This window comes from Cetorhinus maximus, chromosome 15 (genome assembly GCF_964194155.1).
Source record: "Cetorhinus maximus chromosome 15, sCetMax3.hap1.1, whole genome shotgun sequence".
NCBI lineage: Eukaryota > Metazoa > Chordata > Chondrichthyes > Lamniformes > Cetorhinidae > Cetorhinus > Cetorhinus maximus.
Window position 1 is genome coordinate 3,121,369 of NC_135893.1, and position 18,570 is coordinate 3,139,938.

At 39.3% G+C, this 18,570-nt stretch overlaps 1 protein-coding gene across 1 annotated transcript in view; it reads left to right on the plus strand.

Moving 5' to 3' along the window:
* Positions 1 to 18,570, plus strand: part of cfap74 (cilia and flagella associated protein 74) — a 240,871-nt gene that overhangs the window by 66,986 nt on the left and 155,315 nt on the right. Inside the window, exons 5-7 of the mRNA XM_078557686.1 lie at positions 10,275 to 10,373; positions 15,584 to 15,688; positions 17,466 to 17,621. Coding sequence (XP_078413812.1) covers positions 10,275 to 10,373; positions 15,584 to 15,688; positions 17,466 to 17,621 — 360 coding nt within the window. The remainder of the gene's footprint in view (positions 1 to 10,274; positions 10,374 to 15,583; positions 15,689 to 17,465; positions 17,622 to 18,570) is intronic.

The following is an 18,570-nucleotide window of genomic DNA, read 5'->3' on the forward strand; positions in this document are numbered from 1 at the left end:
AGATTATAATACTTTAGAATGAAATGAAATGAATAGTTGATAATAGCATGACAGCCACAACAAAATTGTTTGCCCTTAAAATGAAAAGGTGTTGCATTATTTTCAACATCTTGCAGTCAGGCAGCTCATTTGCACATGGCATGTTGTGAGGCTGAGAATGATCTATGGCAGTAATTAGAACATCTCACTGAGGGATTCTGACACTTTACTGCATCACTGCTCTTTCAGCTGTTCAGGTTCAGACGGTAAGGATTCCAGCACTAGATAGACGCCTACTAACATTGATATCCGTATTTCCAAATATATTTATATTTTCAGATTAGAGTATTGTGATCTAGTATTTTGTCATGCTAACTAGTTACCAATAGATGTGTTAGTGTATTTTTCAGCTATTTGTTTATCTGATGTAAATTTGCATGTAATTTCCCTGTTAATTGAGATTGTTTAGATGTCTCAATGAACACAATTTTATTTTTAATGTGTTTACAAAATACTTTTTCTCCTGTGTTTTCTTAAAAATCCAATCTCTGTAAACTACATGGTCCCATGCTAGAAATGCAAATTATTTTCCCGCCATTTTGTACACCAATGTCAGGCATCAATTATGCTTGTATGTCGATAACAATATAACCTCATCATTCATCATCATGGGGGCTTTCAGACCGAATGCAATTAATTTAATAATTTTAATATCGGGTTATAGTAACAAGCTAAAAATATACTTTGTGCATTTATGATATAACATAATCTTAAGTGCAGATTAGGTATGGATCTGGGCCCCTTGTCAGTTTTGGCGAAGCATATGCCTGAGTAATGACTGACCAAAACTAAATTGACTGTTCTTACATGTCTTTCATTCTAACTCAACTTTCATTTATTCTATTTCTTAAATCTGTAATGGTTGGAAACAAAATATTTTCTTTATTACAGATCTTTGCACAACTTATTAGCAATATAATTGTTGTGGTAGAATTCTGTAGTCACGTTGTTACAATGAAGTGCGTGCAAGTGTTTATTGCTTTTTTTACTGGGAGACGTGCTGTCTATAGTCATTTTCTGAGGATCGCACTCCTATATTTCTGAAAAAGCATTCCAGATGTTTATACTTATAAGTAAGTCCAGAATTCAGGGTCAGAAATATAAGATAGTCACTAATAAATCCAATGGGGAATTCAGAAAAAACCTCTTTACCCAAATAGTGGTTAGACTGTGGAACTTGCTGCCACATGATGTAAATGAAGCAAATAGCATAGATGCATTTAAGAGGAAATTGGATAAGTACATGTGGGAGAAAAAATAAGATATTCTGATAGGGTTAGATGAAGCACAACATCAAGTCCAATTGCACTTCAGTAACGCCTTCAACATCGTAAAACATCCCCAGGCACTCAGGAATGTAATTTGAGAAAAATTGGCACTGGGTCAAAAAAGGAGACAGAAGGAGGAGGAGGCTTGTGAGGAGCATAAACAATTGCATAGACCAGTGGTTTGTTTCTGTTCTATACGTTTGATGTAATTCATTCTTTGTATGTTTATCACTTTCTCAGACTGTTTCCCTAATTTCAGTCTTCAGTTCTCCTTTATCTCAACAGATTTCTTTTCCCGTTTGCGGCCGTTGGGCCTTTAGTTGTTTTGAGGTGGAACTTCTGCCTCCATCTGAGAGGAAATCCCACCTCCTAGAGCTGCCGGCCAATCAAACGGCCAGCAGCTTTCTTCCTGCAGCGCTATTGGGGGCGGCGCCCACGGCTGGGACAACAGTGAGTCCCTGGAAGAAGAGAAAGAAATAAAGACTTTCATTTATATAATACTTTTCATGGCCACCAGATGTCTCAAAGTGCTTTACAGCCAATGAATTTTTTTTGAAGTGTTGTCACTGTTTTAAGGTAGGAAATGCGGCAGCCAATATGCACTCAGCAAACTCCCACAAACAGCAATATGATAATGACCAGATGTTCTGATGTTGATTGAGGGACAAGTATTGGCCAGGACATTGGGAATAGCTTCCCTGCTTCTCTTCAGAATAGTGCCATGGAATCTTTTACATCCACTCAAGCAGGCCAATCAGGCTTTGGTTAAACATCTCATTTGAAATTCGACACCTCCGACAGTGCAGCACTCCCTTACTGCTGCAGTGGTGTATCAACCTTGATTTTTTTTTGTGGTCAAGCTCTGGAATGGGACTTGAACCCAGAACCTTTTGATTCAAAGGCGAGAGTGCTACCAACTGAGCCATGGTTAACATGGGAAAAATCCCAGTGGTGGCAGGAGGAGGCACCTTAAGTGGCTTTTAATTGGCCACTTAAGGGCCTCAATTGACCCAGGGGCAAGTGGGCCACCTAACCTCTCCTCCACCATGGTGGCCGTGGGGGCCAGGGGTGCGTAGGCAAAGGGTACAGTGCCACTGCTATGGCACCCAATTTATGTCTCCCTGCCTGTCTGCCATCCCACACCCAGGTGGGGGGTGAGGGGTTAAATTCAGCCCTTGATCCCTCTTTACTTTTCCTTTGGTTGACTCAGCATTGTAACTTTGCTGATGTACACTTTTTGTAGCATCTGAATTCTAATCTTTTAATCAACATTTGTGAACACACATGAGCTGGCAGGTTAAGCAGCATCATGCTCATCTATATCTTTCCATTTGTTGTCATGCCCCAGCTGAAACTATGGGCAGAATTTTCAGGTCATTGGGCGGGCGCAGTGGGCAGGCCCGGGAGCGGCCGGGAAACGGGCTGCCGCCTGCAATCGGTCTCTGACCACTATTTCACGCTGGCTGGCCAATTAACGGCCAGCTAGTGTGAAAGGTGCGCTGAGAAGCTCAGTGCTGCTGGGATGGGGACGGGAAGAGGGCAAACACTGAAGTCAGCACGGGGGCGGGGAAGCGTGCAGTGAAAGCTCCCTGAGGGCAGAGAGCTGCCTCAGGGAGCTGAAGAATTTTAAATCCAAAAGTAAACATTTTGAAATTCCCAAAAAAATTTCCAACCATAAGAATCACTCACCTAAACATATTGATTATAAAAATTGTGCCCAGACATTTTTATTTTTTTTTAAATTAATATTGGAAACCTCATCCCGCCCTTGGATGAGGTTTTCTCAAAAATCCAAAGGCCGCCTGGCCAATTCGCCCACTCGCCAATCATTGGACAGGCAGCTAAAAATCCAGGTCAATTACTACATTAATGGCCTTAATAGGCCTCTTTATTGTCGGCGGGCGCACTACTGATTTCGCATGCGTGCGAAAGAGCGCTTCAATCTCCCTGAGACCTAGGGAGATTGATGCAGTTTTTAAAAATTTTTTTACAAACATTAAAAATTTAATGAAACATGTCCCCTCCTGTGACATGGTTTTATTTTTCATATAAACTTTCTATTTAAGTAGTAAAAGCTTTAGAAAACCTCATCTTGCTCATGGATGAGGTTTCCTAAAAGATATAAAGGCCGCTTGGCCTTTTCGCCTGCCAACAGTAAAGTTGGACGGGCAGCGGAAACTTGACATTAATTACTTTGTTAATGGCCTTAATAAGCCTATCAATTATCGAGCAAAACATCACGAGACGCACGCCCGATGTCATCACGCTTCATTTTATGTGCAGGCCTGTCGGGCCCGCCCCCACACGCCGACTGAAAAAGCCTGGCCCAGGAAGAGAAATAATTATATTCAAATGATGAACTCCAAAAATCAGGAGAAAGTTAGGCCAAAAAGGGCATTCCAGCTTATAGGAATGTTGTATTCTTTTTCTCTCTTGGTAGTGATTTCCTTCAGGGGCCCAAAATAGTGTTTGCCTTTGTTCTCTCTCTTTCCCCGACCTCTTTCTGATATATATCTCATTGCCATTTTAATATCTCCATGTGTTACCTAGTCTAATTTATATATGTGTATGTGTTACATATATAATATGTAACTTCGTCCTTGAGAGATATGCATATCATAAAGAAACTGTGTGTGTGTTTTGGACTTCTTGTTTCTCTGCATTCACTGTACGCAGCTATTTTGATGTCTTCTCTCTGTATTCTCTCATGAATTTCAGCAAAACAAGTAGATAACTGACGTAACAATAGATGTAATAGTCTTAAATAATTCTTAAAACATTATCTATACTGGCTTAAAAATTAACATGCAATATTAATGTATGAATGCTTCATGCATTTTCGTCACATTTCTGTCTGCTATTTTAACAGATCTATTAACCCATTCAAAATAAATATGCCTGTTAAAATATTTGATAGCGGAATGCCACGTGAGTTCTCAATTATTGTTAACAGTTTGTTGGATATTAAGTTCTTAAATTAGCTTTTTGGCAACAGATGAAGGTGCTGAGTATTGTCACTGCTTTGTCTTACTCCCCATTTTAGTTTGCTTACAGTTGTATATAGCTGTAGTTACAAAATTACTAGCAAACAAACATTTTTCAACACATAGGTATTTTTAAAATACATAATTATACATAATATAATACAAAAAGAAGTCCCAACAGAGAAACAAGCCATTTGCCCCATCAAATCAGTGCCCCTTTTCTCCATCAGGTGTAATCTGAATATTGATATTGTGACCTTGTATTAGAGAAAATGCGTTGCCAACTGCTGGAGAATTTAATTCTTTTGTGGAATGGCTGAAGCTTATGGAACATAAAACTTGGAGATTCAGTTGTGGAACCATTTTGATTATATTCACATAGGCAGAGATCAGTTTCACGAACTTCATGCCTGACATAATCTGCTGCAGGCTATCTTAATATGTTTACATAATGGGAGCTGGTAATTCCCAGCACAGTTCAAAGATTTTGATAATTAGGAGGAATGATTATGCCTTTAGGGTTGAGCCACTGAACATTTCAGTTTGAAATTAATACTAAGGTCTTACAGGATGTAATTTTGTTAAAGGTTATATTGCCGTCTTTATGTTGGAAAATGATTTTTCATTCATCTTGTAGTTATGGTAAATTGGAAGGAGTTTTCTATAAGGTAATGCAGAATTTATTATACCTTAAATAAAGGAGTGTTGAATTGCTTATGGCCCTTTTCTAGTAGGTGTAAGGAGATGCTTGAGGAAAGCTGTTTTCTCCTAAGCAAAGCTATTTTTAAAATAAGTAACCTCTGTCATTAAGGCCACAAGGTCTAACTCGAGTAAAACTCAAAAATGATCTCATTCCTGTTTGTGGGAAGTGATGTAAATAGGAACACCAGAGGTCAAATAAAGGCTAATTATTGTTGCTCAGGAAAGTTTTTTTCTGTTTAAAGAAAACCTACAAATTAAAGAATCCTGCTCCTCCTCCTGAGACTCACTAGATTAGATTGGTTTATTGGTCTCATAATGCTGTACAATGGGACGCTTATCTTTAGCTTGACCTCTTGGGGAGAGCCTAACTGAACAAGGTCAGAAGAAACCAGCAAAAAAATGCCAGGCATTGATTTCTATTTCTTAATGCTTCAATTCATGATATGGTAATTTTTCATGAATTGGTTCACTACCTGATTAATTGGAATTTGTTGCTGTGTTAGAAATATGTTTTTTAGCCAGTTGGTGCAAGTGTGATATAGAGAGCTGGATTTTGATAAATGAGGCGGGTTGCTCAAATAGGAAAATTTCCCAATTTACTGGATCCGCCTTGGTAAAAAGTGCCTTGAATCATGAGGTTTTCACTTGGGGAGGTGGGGGGAATTGTGCGGGATAAAGTTGGGCCCGCCGAACCCGGAAGCATATACTGGGAAGACTGGGGGTAGGCAAATGCTGAGCTGAGCTGGTTATAAGGCCTGCCCAAGTTCTCTAGGACTTTGTTCCAGTTGTTTTAGAAGAACCTTAACCCTCACCCCTAATGCCCTCTGTTAAGAAATAGAGATAGCTTAAGTAAGATATACTTGTATTTGTGGGTGTTAGGAATGAGTTTTAGCATTAAAGTTTAAGTTTGATTTGTATTTTTGTATCTGTGTGTTAAAGGTCAAATGGAGTTTTAGTTTCACTTTAAAAGGCTGCTTGCATTTCTAATGAGATGTTTACAACCCCTATAAAGCGAAAGTAGACACACAGGAGTAGGAAGAACAGTGCTGTTGCCTAACAACATGGGGTGGGGGGGCACAGACAGGCAGTTTCCTCCCACAGACACACAGACAGAAGAAGAAAGACAACAGTTTATTTTGGAAACTGTTTGAGTTCAGTTGGTTTGAAGGCAGCTGTGAAGCAGAAGGAGCCTAAAAGCTGACAAATAGTAAATCCCAAGCTAAGAAAAACCCCAGAAGCCCAGGAGAATGGAAGAAGAGAAAGTCTAAAGCAGACTTTCTAGTTAAAGGAAGGACAGGAACCTGGGAAAAGGCCCTGTTAAATGAAGATAAGAGTGAGGGGCAGAAAGAAAGGCTCCAAGCATCAGATTTAAAGTGAGAACAGCTTGCAAGTAGCAAGAAGGCTCAAAGAGACAACTGAAGGTCTGTAACTGTTTGCTATGGCATGTGAAGCAGTGGTATACTGTTAAGGCTGAATTGGTGAGAGAGGGTGCATGGAAGACAGCTTGAGTGCATGTAGTGACCCAGGGAAGAGGAACATCAGAAGGAGAGTTTGAAACCCTGGAGGTAAACCCTTGTGGAAGGTGTCTGAGTGAAAATGTCAGTTTGGGCGAAGATTCCAAGGCGAGGCCCTGGAGAGTGGAGATTGGAATCCCTCATGTGAAGGACGGAATTCAGTGAGACTGGTTGGCTCACAATGTGACAAGCTTCTAGGGGGAGTTGAGGAGCGATCCATAGTATCTGCTTGAGGTAGCATCTGTCACTTGGTTTCAGAGTGTGGTGTGTCTGACCACAGGGTACCACAGGTTTACATGGACTGTGTATCTACTGGGAACATTAGAGTATAAAATAGCTTTTGTAACTTGTATTATCCTTACAAATCTGTGTACATCTGTAATGGTAGAGTTGTGAGTGAAGGAGTATTGTAATATAGTTCATTTTTCTTGTTGAATAAATGTGTTACTCTTTTGTTAAAAGTTCATCAGCTGACTCCTATGCCTCTGTTCCGTAGCTACTCTCCACATATTTAAACAAACAAAAATAAAAGTTAGCATCTATCAAGCTGGGTTCCACTCTGGGATCAGGCTTGTCCAGGGGTAACCTCAGCTTGGATCACAACACCTCCATTTGAACTCAATGCCAACTCATGTGCCCCACCCAACCCCCATGGCTCCTCATCCCCCCCCCCCCCATGCCAATTCAGTGCCAACTAACCCAGTATAAACCATGGGCAGATCTCAGGAGCCATGTGGAGATGTAATTAATGTGATTGTGAAGAAAAACTCCCATTCATGATTGCATAAAAGTTTTTAAATCTCAAATAGTTAATTTCTTATAAAAACAAACGTCTTTTCATATTCCTAATCCTCTAATAGTCTCTTTAATCTGTCAATCAAACCGTGAACTCAGAATCCTCTGCAGAGATAGTTGTAGCATTTGAAGCTCAGACAAGCATGCATAATGAATAACTCTTAGGGGAATGCTAACAAATAACTCTATTGAAACTGCTTGAACAGATGCTACACCAACTGCCCTGTCAATCATAGCAGTCCAGCAAAGGATTTTTTAAACAATCATTGACTGCTGCAGCCAGTTTTTTTTTAAGTCTAAAGAGGGGATTTAAAAAATAATTCAGATCATGACAGTTAAACAAGCCTTATTCATCCTTCAAGAGCGTTTACATCTATCCCATCAATTTGTAATTCCCACACTGTGGATTAAGGCCCTTGCAGCTGACAAAATGAGGTCTGTTTGAACTCAGCACTCAGTTCAAATGGCCCTTCTGAGTTTGGGTTTCCCTCTTCTGTGAATCACACCCACCCCCTTTCCCATACTGGCAGAAAATAGGATCAGTTGGAAATGGGGGTGCGACTTCTGCATCTGGTTCCTCCTGCCATTTTTAAAGGTCAATGGAGTCTTCCCAACTTTGCGAAAATCCAGCCTAAAGTTTTCAAATGCGCATTTTCACTTTGAGGTGTGACAGACGGGGAGGCAATAGTGGTAATGTCACTGGACCAGTAATCCAGAGGCCCAAACCAATGCTCTGGGGACAGGTGTTCAAACCCCACCAAGGCAGTTGTTAGAATTTAAATTAAAAGGTTGTCAAATGGTGACCACAAACCCGTTGTCAATTGCCATAAAAACACATCTCGTTCACTAGTGTCCTTTTAGAGAAGGAAATCTGCCATCCTTACCTGACCTGGCCTACGACCTAACCTGGCCTATGACCTGATCTGGCCTACGTGTGACTCCAGATCCACAGAATTATGGTTGATTTTTAACTGCCCTCTGAAACAGCCTAGCATACCATTCAATCGTATCAAACCACTATGAATTCTAAAAGGAATGAAACCGGATGGACCACCCAACATCGACTTAGTTACTGGAAACAACAATGGCACACCCAGCCCTGTCGATTCTGCAAAGTCCTCACTAACAGCTGAAGGCTCATGCCAAAATTGGAAGTTGTCCCACAGTGTGGTCAAACAACAGCCTGACATAATCATGCTGACCCAATTATATCTTAGAGACAATGTCCCAGATGCCACCATCACCATCCCTGGGTATGTCCTGTCCCATTGACAGGACAGACCCACAAGAGGTAGTGGCGCAGTGTTATACAGTTGGGTAGGAGTTGCCCTGGGAGTCCTTAACATCAACTCCGGACTCCCTGAAGACGCATGGCATCAGGTCGAACATGGGCAAGGAAACCTCCTGCTGGTTACCACTTACTGTCCCCTCTCAGCTGATGAATCAGTACTCCTCCATGCTGAACACCACTTGGAGGAAGCACTGAGGGTTGCAAGGGCTCAGAATGTACCCTGGGTGGGAGACTTCAATGTCCATCACCAAGAGTGGCTCAGTATCATCACTACTGACCGAGCTGGCTGTGTCCTAACGGACACAGCTGCTAGACTAGGTCTTCAGCAGATGGTGAGGGAGCCAACAAGAGGCAAAAACCTAGTTGATCTCGTTGTCACCAATCTACCTGTTGCAGATGCACCTGTCCATGATTTACTCCCAGTCTCAGGGTTCTCATTCACCCTCACCCTCACACAGAAACACACACTTTCACCCACTCTCACAGTGGATGAGGGTGAGTGTCCTGAGCCACACACACACCGCCACTCTTTCACACTCTAATAGCCATCCTTATTTAGTACTCATTTTTAAAAATTAACAATTTATTCTTTTGACATTTTTTTTGCTCAGCAAGTTGTTTCTTTTCATACGGCAACTTTAAAAAAATATTCATATTTAATGTTGTGCCAAACCTTATCTTTCTGAAATGTGTTCATCGTCTCTGAGTGTGAGAAAACTGAATTGTGACCCTCCCCCATGAGAAAAGGTTGGACAAGCCTGTTCTAAAATAAAACACATAAGACGGTAGAGATAATTTCAAGTGCAATAGGAAAAAATAGCACTCAAACTTGATTACCGATTTCTAATACACTTTCTAGAGTTTTTTAATTAAAGAAATGAATAACCAACACTTCTTTCATTAGCAAAACAAATAGAACATCAGTTTATTTCTCATTTAAATATAACGTATTTTTTGACTTTGTCAAGAAATCAAGGAATAATTTGAATATGACTGAGAAATTAAAATCCCGAAAAATATGTTAGAACACCAGCCAACGAATTTTAGATGGTAGAGGTGAGGTGTAAAATCAGGAAAAGTTTTGCAGTAATTTTGTTTCACCCAGAAATCTTCATTTTCTTTTATCTATTTCTTTTATTTGTTGCTAAAGTTTTGTATTTATCAAGATGAAGAGCCTGGTTGATTGTCGTCTTTCCCTTTAGGCTAGTAATTATAAGCAAAATACTTAAATGTATAAAACTAGAGCATCTTTCTTATTCACTGGCTCCAAAATTGCACTGTGTCATATGAAAGTACAACTACTTAACGCGTTTATCTGAAATTCCTCGCTCCATTATCCTAATGAGGTGTTAACCTGTTGCAAGTAAATGGGTTAATGGCACCCCTAAAGTAAGAGCGAGGAATTTTGTATGAAAATGTTAAGCATTCTCGTGTTGGTAGTTTCAGCATGACTGTGTCCTGTGGTTAAACTGGAAAAGCATAATTGTTGCTTTTTAAAATGTTGGTGTTGAAATGCAACTTCAGTGTTCAAAAGCTAACGGTTGCAGTTTCATTAGATCTAAATGCAGCTTACGAATTCAGTTGGAACAATTGAAGTTCCTGAAATGTTTGATGCATGCTGCCCTGGAAGCTGTCTACTGACCTCTGCATGTTCCTTCACTGACATATTTTCTAATTTTAGAGAAGAATTAAAAGAATGTTGCAGGAGGAAAGAAACTTTGGAGAAAGAGAAGGAGAAAGCGGAAGAAAATATTCAAGAGCAGCAAATTGCCAACAACAGGTATGTAATCTCTCTGCTACTTAGTTCATTGCATCACACACACCTGTACGAATCGCATTCTTCCAACGCCCAGTGAACTTGATATTGCTTGGCAGCTATGTAAATAAATTCATTCATTTGCTCTGTTTTCTTCATAAGTACTCAGCTTGTCTCTCTTCCTCTTTCTTCCTCTTTCTCACAACATGCGAACCAATTTAATTTTGGAACAGCAATACACCCTGGTGTTGGCTGCACAATAGGAGTAGAGAACTATAATCTTGATATATTTATTGTTTTGACATCAAAAATTCTGTCTAGTTTTCAATTCAGTTTTTGAAAATATTGTATATATAATGAGCTTTGAAGATAAAGCCAACATTCTAAAGCTTTTAAATGTATTAGGTTGAAAAAATAACTTGCATCTATATAGTTTCTCAACTTCAGGACATCCCAGGACATTTACAGTCAATAAAATAGTTTTGAAGTATAGTCACAATTGTAAGGCAGGAAATGCTGCAGCTAATTTTGCACACAGCATGATTGCATGAACGGTAATGTGACAGTGACAAGATAACTGTACTTTAGTGGTGTTGGTTGAGGGGTAAACATCAACCAGGACACCATGGAGAATTCCCCTGCACTTCTTCGCAATGAGGCCATGGATTCTTTGACGTCCACTTGAAATGGCAGACAGGACACAGTTTAACATCTCATCCAAATGATGGCGCTTTTGACACTGTAGCACTCCCTCAGACTGCACTGGACAGATCCTAGATTATATGCTTAGGTGTCTGGTGTGGGATTTCAACCCCTGACTGTCAGACTCAGAAGTGAAAGTAATACTTTTGAACCATGATTGATTGATTACAACAATGCTGTACAGAATATTAATTTATTCCCTTTTCCCTTTCCCACAGTTTTTTCCCACACTGGTCCTTATATATGTGCCTTAATCTCTCCCCACTTAGTATCAGCTGCTCTTAATTACAACTAGAGGATGAACTCAATTGTCACAGCATTTGCAACATTAACATTTATTGCCCTAAATTAAAACGTAACTAAATATTGAGAAAAATGAAGCGATGGTTATCGGTCCCAACTTCAAACTCCATTGCCTAGCTGCTGACTCTATCGTTCTTCCTGGTTTAGTCTGAGATTAAGCCTCTCTGTTCACAATCTAGATGTCAGATTTAACTCCGAGATGAGCTTCTGACCACATTTTTGCATCATCACTAAGATTGCCTATTTCCACCTCTGTAACGTGTTCCACTTTACTCCTGCCTCAGCAAATCTGTTGCTGAAATGCTCATTCATGTCCTTACCATTTCTAGATTTGACAATTCCAACGCACTCTTGGCTGGCCTTCCACATTCTACCCTCTGTAAACTTGAGGTCATCCAAAACTCAGCTGCCTGTGTCAACTCACACTAAGTCCAGTTCACCCTGCATTGACTTGCATTGACTTCCAATCAAACAATGCCTTGATTTTAAAATTCTTATCCTTATTTTCAAATCCTCCCATGGTGTGGTTCTTCCCTATTTCTGTAATCTCCTCCAGCCCCACAACCCTCTGAAGTATCTGCGCTCATCTAATTCTGGCCTCTTGTGCATCCCCAATTTTAATCGCTCCATCATTGGTGACCATGCCTTCAGCTGCCTAGGCCCTAAGCTCTGGAATTCTCTCCCTACACCTCTCTGCCTCTTTGCATCACTTTTCCTCCTTTAAGACACTCCTTAAAACCTACCTCTTTGACCAAGCTTTTGGCCATCTGGCCAAACATCTCCTAATATGGTTCAGTGTCATATTCTGTTCTATAATGCTCCTGTTAAGCATTTTGGGACATTTTATTATGTTAAATGTGTTATATAAATATAAGTTGTTGTTAAAATATGACATGATATGGTACTAGTATATTGTATATTAATATCTGGGATGTAGGCCTTCTTGGCTTGAAATTCCGGGGACTGTACTCTGTTAGTGCAAGCACCATAGAGTTTACTCCCCATTAACCTGTGGCTATAGATGTAGACCCTGCCCCAAATTGTGGGAGTGGGGTCATTTGCATGGCTGGGGCAGGCTGCCGCTGTCTGTAAGGGTGTTTCAGCAGTTGCCCACCTTAATTCTCAACTGCAGCAACTGCATCGGAGATACCCCAAGACCCTTCTAGGGCTGAAGAAAAACATTCTGAGCCAGGGTTTTTTTAAACTAAGGTGTATTCAATTATTTTTTTTTTTGCCTGGTGAAGATTTGAGACATTTCAAAAGGTTTCATCAGAACGCACAAGAGTTCTTGGGTATCAAGATTCCTGTTGTGACCGTATAAAGATGGAATGGGTGGAACTCCTGAGGAATGACATGCCCCGGGACAAAGGGTGGAAACATCACCCAGAAAAAAGTCGAACATCAAGGTGCATTTATATAGCAGCTTTAACATAATGAAACATCCCAAGACACTTTGTAGGACCATTATCAAAGACTGAGTGGAACTGGGCTACATCTCACACTCCAACCACTGCCAATATTTACCCACTCTGTACCCTTAATAATTCCTTTTGGAATTTTGGGTCCACTGATTTTTAGGGTTAAACCTAGTTAGACCTGATACTTAATCCCTCTCCCAACAAATTATAAAATCTGGGATAAATTGATGGTATTCTATAAAAAAAACCCACTGACATTGTTAATTTTGCATGGAAAGCGATGAGATCAGCAGATGAGACTGTTGAGTGATCAATAATGGGGTCATGTTCAATAGTGGGTCATGGTCCAGAGAGAGTTAAGAAGAAATGGATAGTTGCCAATTTCCTCAACCGCAGAGATCATTATGCCATGGAACAGTGTTCCCTTATGGCAGCAGGTTTTATGACAATGTCATGTTTGGAACTAAGAGATTTTTCCTGTTAGTCAGTCAGTCCTGACAAGTACCAACAGCATCACAATCTTATTCACTGGTCAGATGGCAATATTAATCCAAATCAAATGTATTTGAAATTTTACAAATTGGCCATGAAATTTTGGGGCATGAATATTAGTGCACAGACACTTACATGGATTTTTTTTCTATTTTAATGCAGTTGTTAACCTTAGAAAATAATTATTGCACACTAATACTTGCATAGCAATTTTCTGAACTTCTACCTCCAGTAATTCTTGGATCTCTCTCTGACCTTTTACCTTTTCACCACCATTGCACTGAGTGCTGGTTTTATAGCATCGGTTAACTGAAGTTCTCTACTCCCTTCAGATGGAGATAGATATGAGTGAACTTATTATTCTTTGTTCACTTAGTCCCCACTCTGACATTATCACAAAACCTACTGACAACAGTGCACTGTTGCATGGCACTTGCGTCACTTTATGGTAGAGGCTGAATGGCAATAATCTGACAACTCTTCCTAACTGTCCCTGGACTATTACCCCACTATTCAACACTAAACAATCATATTCAGACACTCACATTCTCTTAGATAATATCACCACCTTTTACATGTCTTTGTTCCTTTGTCTGTGACATCTTTTGATTATCTGCTCCTATCACTGCTTGCTTGTCCCTACAACCACTCCCACCCCAACTTCTGTTTTAGCTCAGTTCCTCTGAATGAAACAGATCTCAGTTGTGCCATTTTCTGTAGAATATGTGGAACACTCCTTTTTCCAGTTGTATTTAGGACCTCTCACTGACTACTTCTTCTGTTGCATTGATGGCTATGTTGGTGGACCTTTCTACTTTCACTTCTATCAGAGAATTTCATTGACTGCACTTCCTATTCCCACCCACTCTTCACTGTTTACATTGTCCACCACTGATTCTTTCTTTCCCTGCCTGGATTTCCCTTTCTCCATCTTTGACAATGAACTTCCAAAGATACCTTATTACAATGTTGCGCACTACTCAACATAATATCTCTCATCTTGATGAGAATAAAGAATTTTCAATAAAAGGAACCTGACCTTTTGTGCTCCTCGCCCAAGCCAGTAAACGAAGTAAGGATGTAAAAAAGTTATTTTTCTCGATCATGGGATGTGGAAATCATTGGCAAGGCCAAAATTTGCTACCCATCCCTAATTGTCCCTTGAACTGAGTGGCTTGCTCGGCCATTTCAGGGGGCATTTAAGAGTCAGCCACATCGCTGTGGATCTGGAGTCATACGTAAGCCAGACCAGGTAAGAACAACAGATTTACTTCCCAAAAGGACATTAGTGAACGGATGGGTTTTTGCGACAATGTTTTCATGGTCACCATTACTAAGAATAGCTCTATATTCCATAGTTATTAATTGAATTTTAAGGGCTGAATTTTCCCCCCAGTCGCACATGAAAGAGCACAGAAATCTCCCTGAGATACAGAGGTGCCTCAGAGAGATTTATTTAAGGCTCAAACATTTAAATAAAGAATTGAAACTATTTTAAGACCTGTCCCCGCATGTGATAGTGTCACATGAGCTGGGACATGTCAAGGAACATTAATTTAAACATTTATTTAATTTATAAACGCTTCATGAAACCCCATCCCGCCTGTGGATGAGGTTCCATGAAAAATGCGAAGGTCGCCTGGGCTCTTCGCCTGCCCATCAACCTTAAGGTTGGACGGGCAGCTCATTTAATTGATAAAATTAGTTTTAAACAGGCCTTAATAGGCCTTTGACAGTTCAGTGGGCCTGCAGCCGAGTCGGCTGCGCGCCCACCGAACTGAAAATCTAAATGACGCGCGGTAACGTCGGGACGCACGCCCAACATCACCGCGCATCATTTTATGCATCGGCGAGCGGGCCCCACCCCTGCTCGCTGACCGGAAAATTCTTCCCTAAATTCCACCAGCTGCTACGGTGGAATTTGAGCCTGTGTTCCCAGAGTATTAGCCTGGTCCTCTGGATTATTAGTCCAGTGACATTACCACTACACCACTGTCTCCCCTTAATTTAAACATAAAGGAAAAGGAACCACCTATCATTGGAGGCTGCAGCCTGGCACCTTAATGGTTAATTTAAATGCACCATGAGAATGGTAATGTGCTTCATAGAACAATATGTTTGTGTGTGTGTGTGTGTAAAATATATATACATCGCTATATAAATGCAAATTGTTGTTTAATTAGTTTCACAATGACACATGTTGAAGGTGAAAGAATAGACGGTGAAAATGAGATGAAAATAAAAATAAGGAATTTCTTGCCTTTAGACATAATTTTGGTTATTATTAATATTCCATCATTTTCCCTGATGTTGTTCCAGTGCTGCTTTGTTTCGCCTCCGGGCACAACACAGACGGCTATGTGAAGAGCTCCAAGGGGAAGAAGACCTTCAATCAAAAATTTCTTTGACACTGCAAGAGAATGAGTGAGTTATAGACTGATGAGAGAACAAGGGTGTTAGCAAATGCTTTCACTTTGTTATAGAAACAGTTTATATTTTTGTGACCCTTTGTGAGATGCACTGATGGTGCTAAAGGAGCAAAGTTGATGTACCTCTTTCAGCTTTTCATACTGAGATTTTCCTATGGTCAGTTGATGTGGAGCAAATGATTAAACAGCAGTGTTTACTGTAATTGCATTATGAAGACATCATAAGCAGAGTTGACGTGTACCCACTCTGTCCTGGAAACCTTCCTTTTGTTGGTTAATTTCACAAATTCTGATATGAGTGCTTCCTGTATAATTATAATGAAATGACTTTGCTCAGCAAAAATAACCCAATCATAAGGCTAAAATCATAGATATGAACAATTTTTTTTTGTGTTTGACCTTGTTTATAGGAATTTATACCAAGTTGATCTACAATGCATGAGATCGTATCAAATTAAAAAGGGCTACCTTACGAGGAATGAACTTATTCGGGACCACACACACTGACAACCCTGCAATGGTTAAATGCTCATTTTAATTTAATATGGCAGTGGGGAATTCAGTTAGCAAAAGTGATCATAACAACTCGATGAGTAAAAGGAATTTACTTTTCTTTCTACCTAATGATCTGAAATCTGTGGTCTTCGGATACCAACCTTTTTGCCAGTTGAAACTATTCTTCTCTGCTATAAATTTGCTGTATTGGCACATTTTATAGTATCGCTCTTATGGTACTGCCTGTCTATGATCTATCTATTATTTATCTACCAGTCTTACTATTTATTGGACAGAATTGTATTGTTTATAATGATAAGTGGTGGGTTTGGAGACATATTTAAATATTTTTGTATTTATCCGTCGTCTTGGAGTCAAATACTTGAAGCAACTCCATTACTCAATGTGGGATTTGGGGGCTGTAATAGATTCACAAATTTGGTGACTTCTTCTTTACAAGGAGACATTTAAGCTGGCAGTCAGTTTGATCTGTGGAAAGGCCGCTGAAGTTTAAAGTGGAGCTTGCGCATTTCCCATTTCTTCTCACATGTGTTCACCTTGGAAAATCCAATTACCTTCATGATATTAATGACCCAAGTCAAAGTTTATTCTTTCGTATACACAGTAAAATGGTGGAGCTTTTCAACAAATTTTTGACCATGGCAGAATCTCTTGCCACTTCGTGCTAACAGCGAGTGGAAGGATTATCCCCCACCTTGTTGATTGCATTTTTCTTTGCACTTTGTATGTTTTATGTTTATATGTTTACCTGGTGCCTTAAAAAAATGTAGTCAAGCACTAGAACAAATTAACATGTAAATCCTGAAACTGAAAACTAGAATTTAAAGGTGTTACCATACACACTTTCTACTTTATATTTTCACTTTAGGTCATTTATACCTGAAATCTGAATAGTTTTAGAACAATGCTTTAAGGTTTTATTAGTTGTGATGGTATTTGGTTTGCTATAGTTCAGCTTTTAACCACTAAAGTAAATAATCTAATTGTTTTATTAATTTGAATTTTATTTCACAGCATCATATTGTTTTACATTTCTGTGTTTGTTTACTTGCCTCACTTAAGTATTTACAGCTTTTTTTTTTACAGTAAGGCTGGTGACAGCAAAGAAGTTGAATAATAAACTTTTTACACTGGCATTTATATTTATTTCAGTGGTGTGTACCTACTACAGATACATTTTTAAAAATGTTCCCTTTTTGAACATTAATAAAGTTTTGCTCGGAACTAGCTTTCAATCTTTTCTTCCCCCATTTCAGATGTGATCTATTTGAAGTTGAACTTGAACAAGCAAAGTTGATGCGACTCCTTGAAGAACATAAGAAGGACGAAGAGAAATATGAGATGCAACGCTTAGCAGAGGCAAAACGAAGATTGGAAGCTGAAGAGGCAGTTATTTTACAAGCAGGAAAAAGGTAAAATAAAACCAAAAAATGAAAATTAAACCCAGCAATTTACTTTAGTCCCACTCATTGTTTAAACAGATTACAAACAGTATTGTTGCAGTCAGGCATTTCAGTGCTAGAGCTCTCACAGTTCATGTAAACTTGCTAAACGGCTCATTATTGGTTAAACTGCAAAATAGCATTTAATGTAAATAAGAACTACAGTCAGCTATTAATCACGGGATGTATTTATTCAGTATTTTACCAACACTTTTGTATTGCTTATTGAGATATTTTGTTCTATTAAGGTGGTAGTGAATAGAACACACAAAATCAAAATGCTACAGATGCTGAAAATTTGAAATAAAAACAGAAAATGCTGGAAATACTCAGTAAGTCAGGCAACATCTCTCCACAGATGTTGCCTGACTTGTTGAGTATTTCCAGAATTTTCTGTTTTTATTAATGAATAGAACATGTTCCACTTATTCAGTGTTAACAAGAAGCATTTCTAATAGACATTAAAGAATAAACAAATATGGAATCTGAAATAAAAACAAGATGCTGAAAATACAGCACCTGAAAAGGGAAAATATAGCTTATTTTTTCAAGATAACCAATGAGATTCTGTTCCTGAAACTCGGCTGAGTTTAGCTGTGAACATACTAACAGTAGAAAGCCACTTAACCCTCGAACACGTTTGATCATTAAAATAGATTGTTGAATTAGGCTTAACTCCATGTAAAAATATTCCGCCTTTGTTTCATATCGCTTTACGTTCTTATTATCTCGGCCTTGAAAATTTAAATTGACTCAGCATCAAGAGCCTTTAGGGGGAAGAGTTCCAGATTTCCACTACTCTTTGCATAGGAAATTGCTTCATAATTTCACTCTTAAATTGCCGAGTTCTAATTTAAGCTAATGTTCTTTTTCTGGATTCCCCTACCACAATAAATAGTTTCTCTGTACCTACAATATC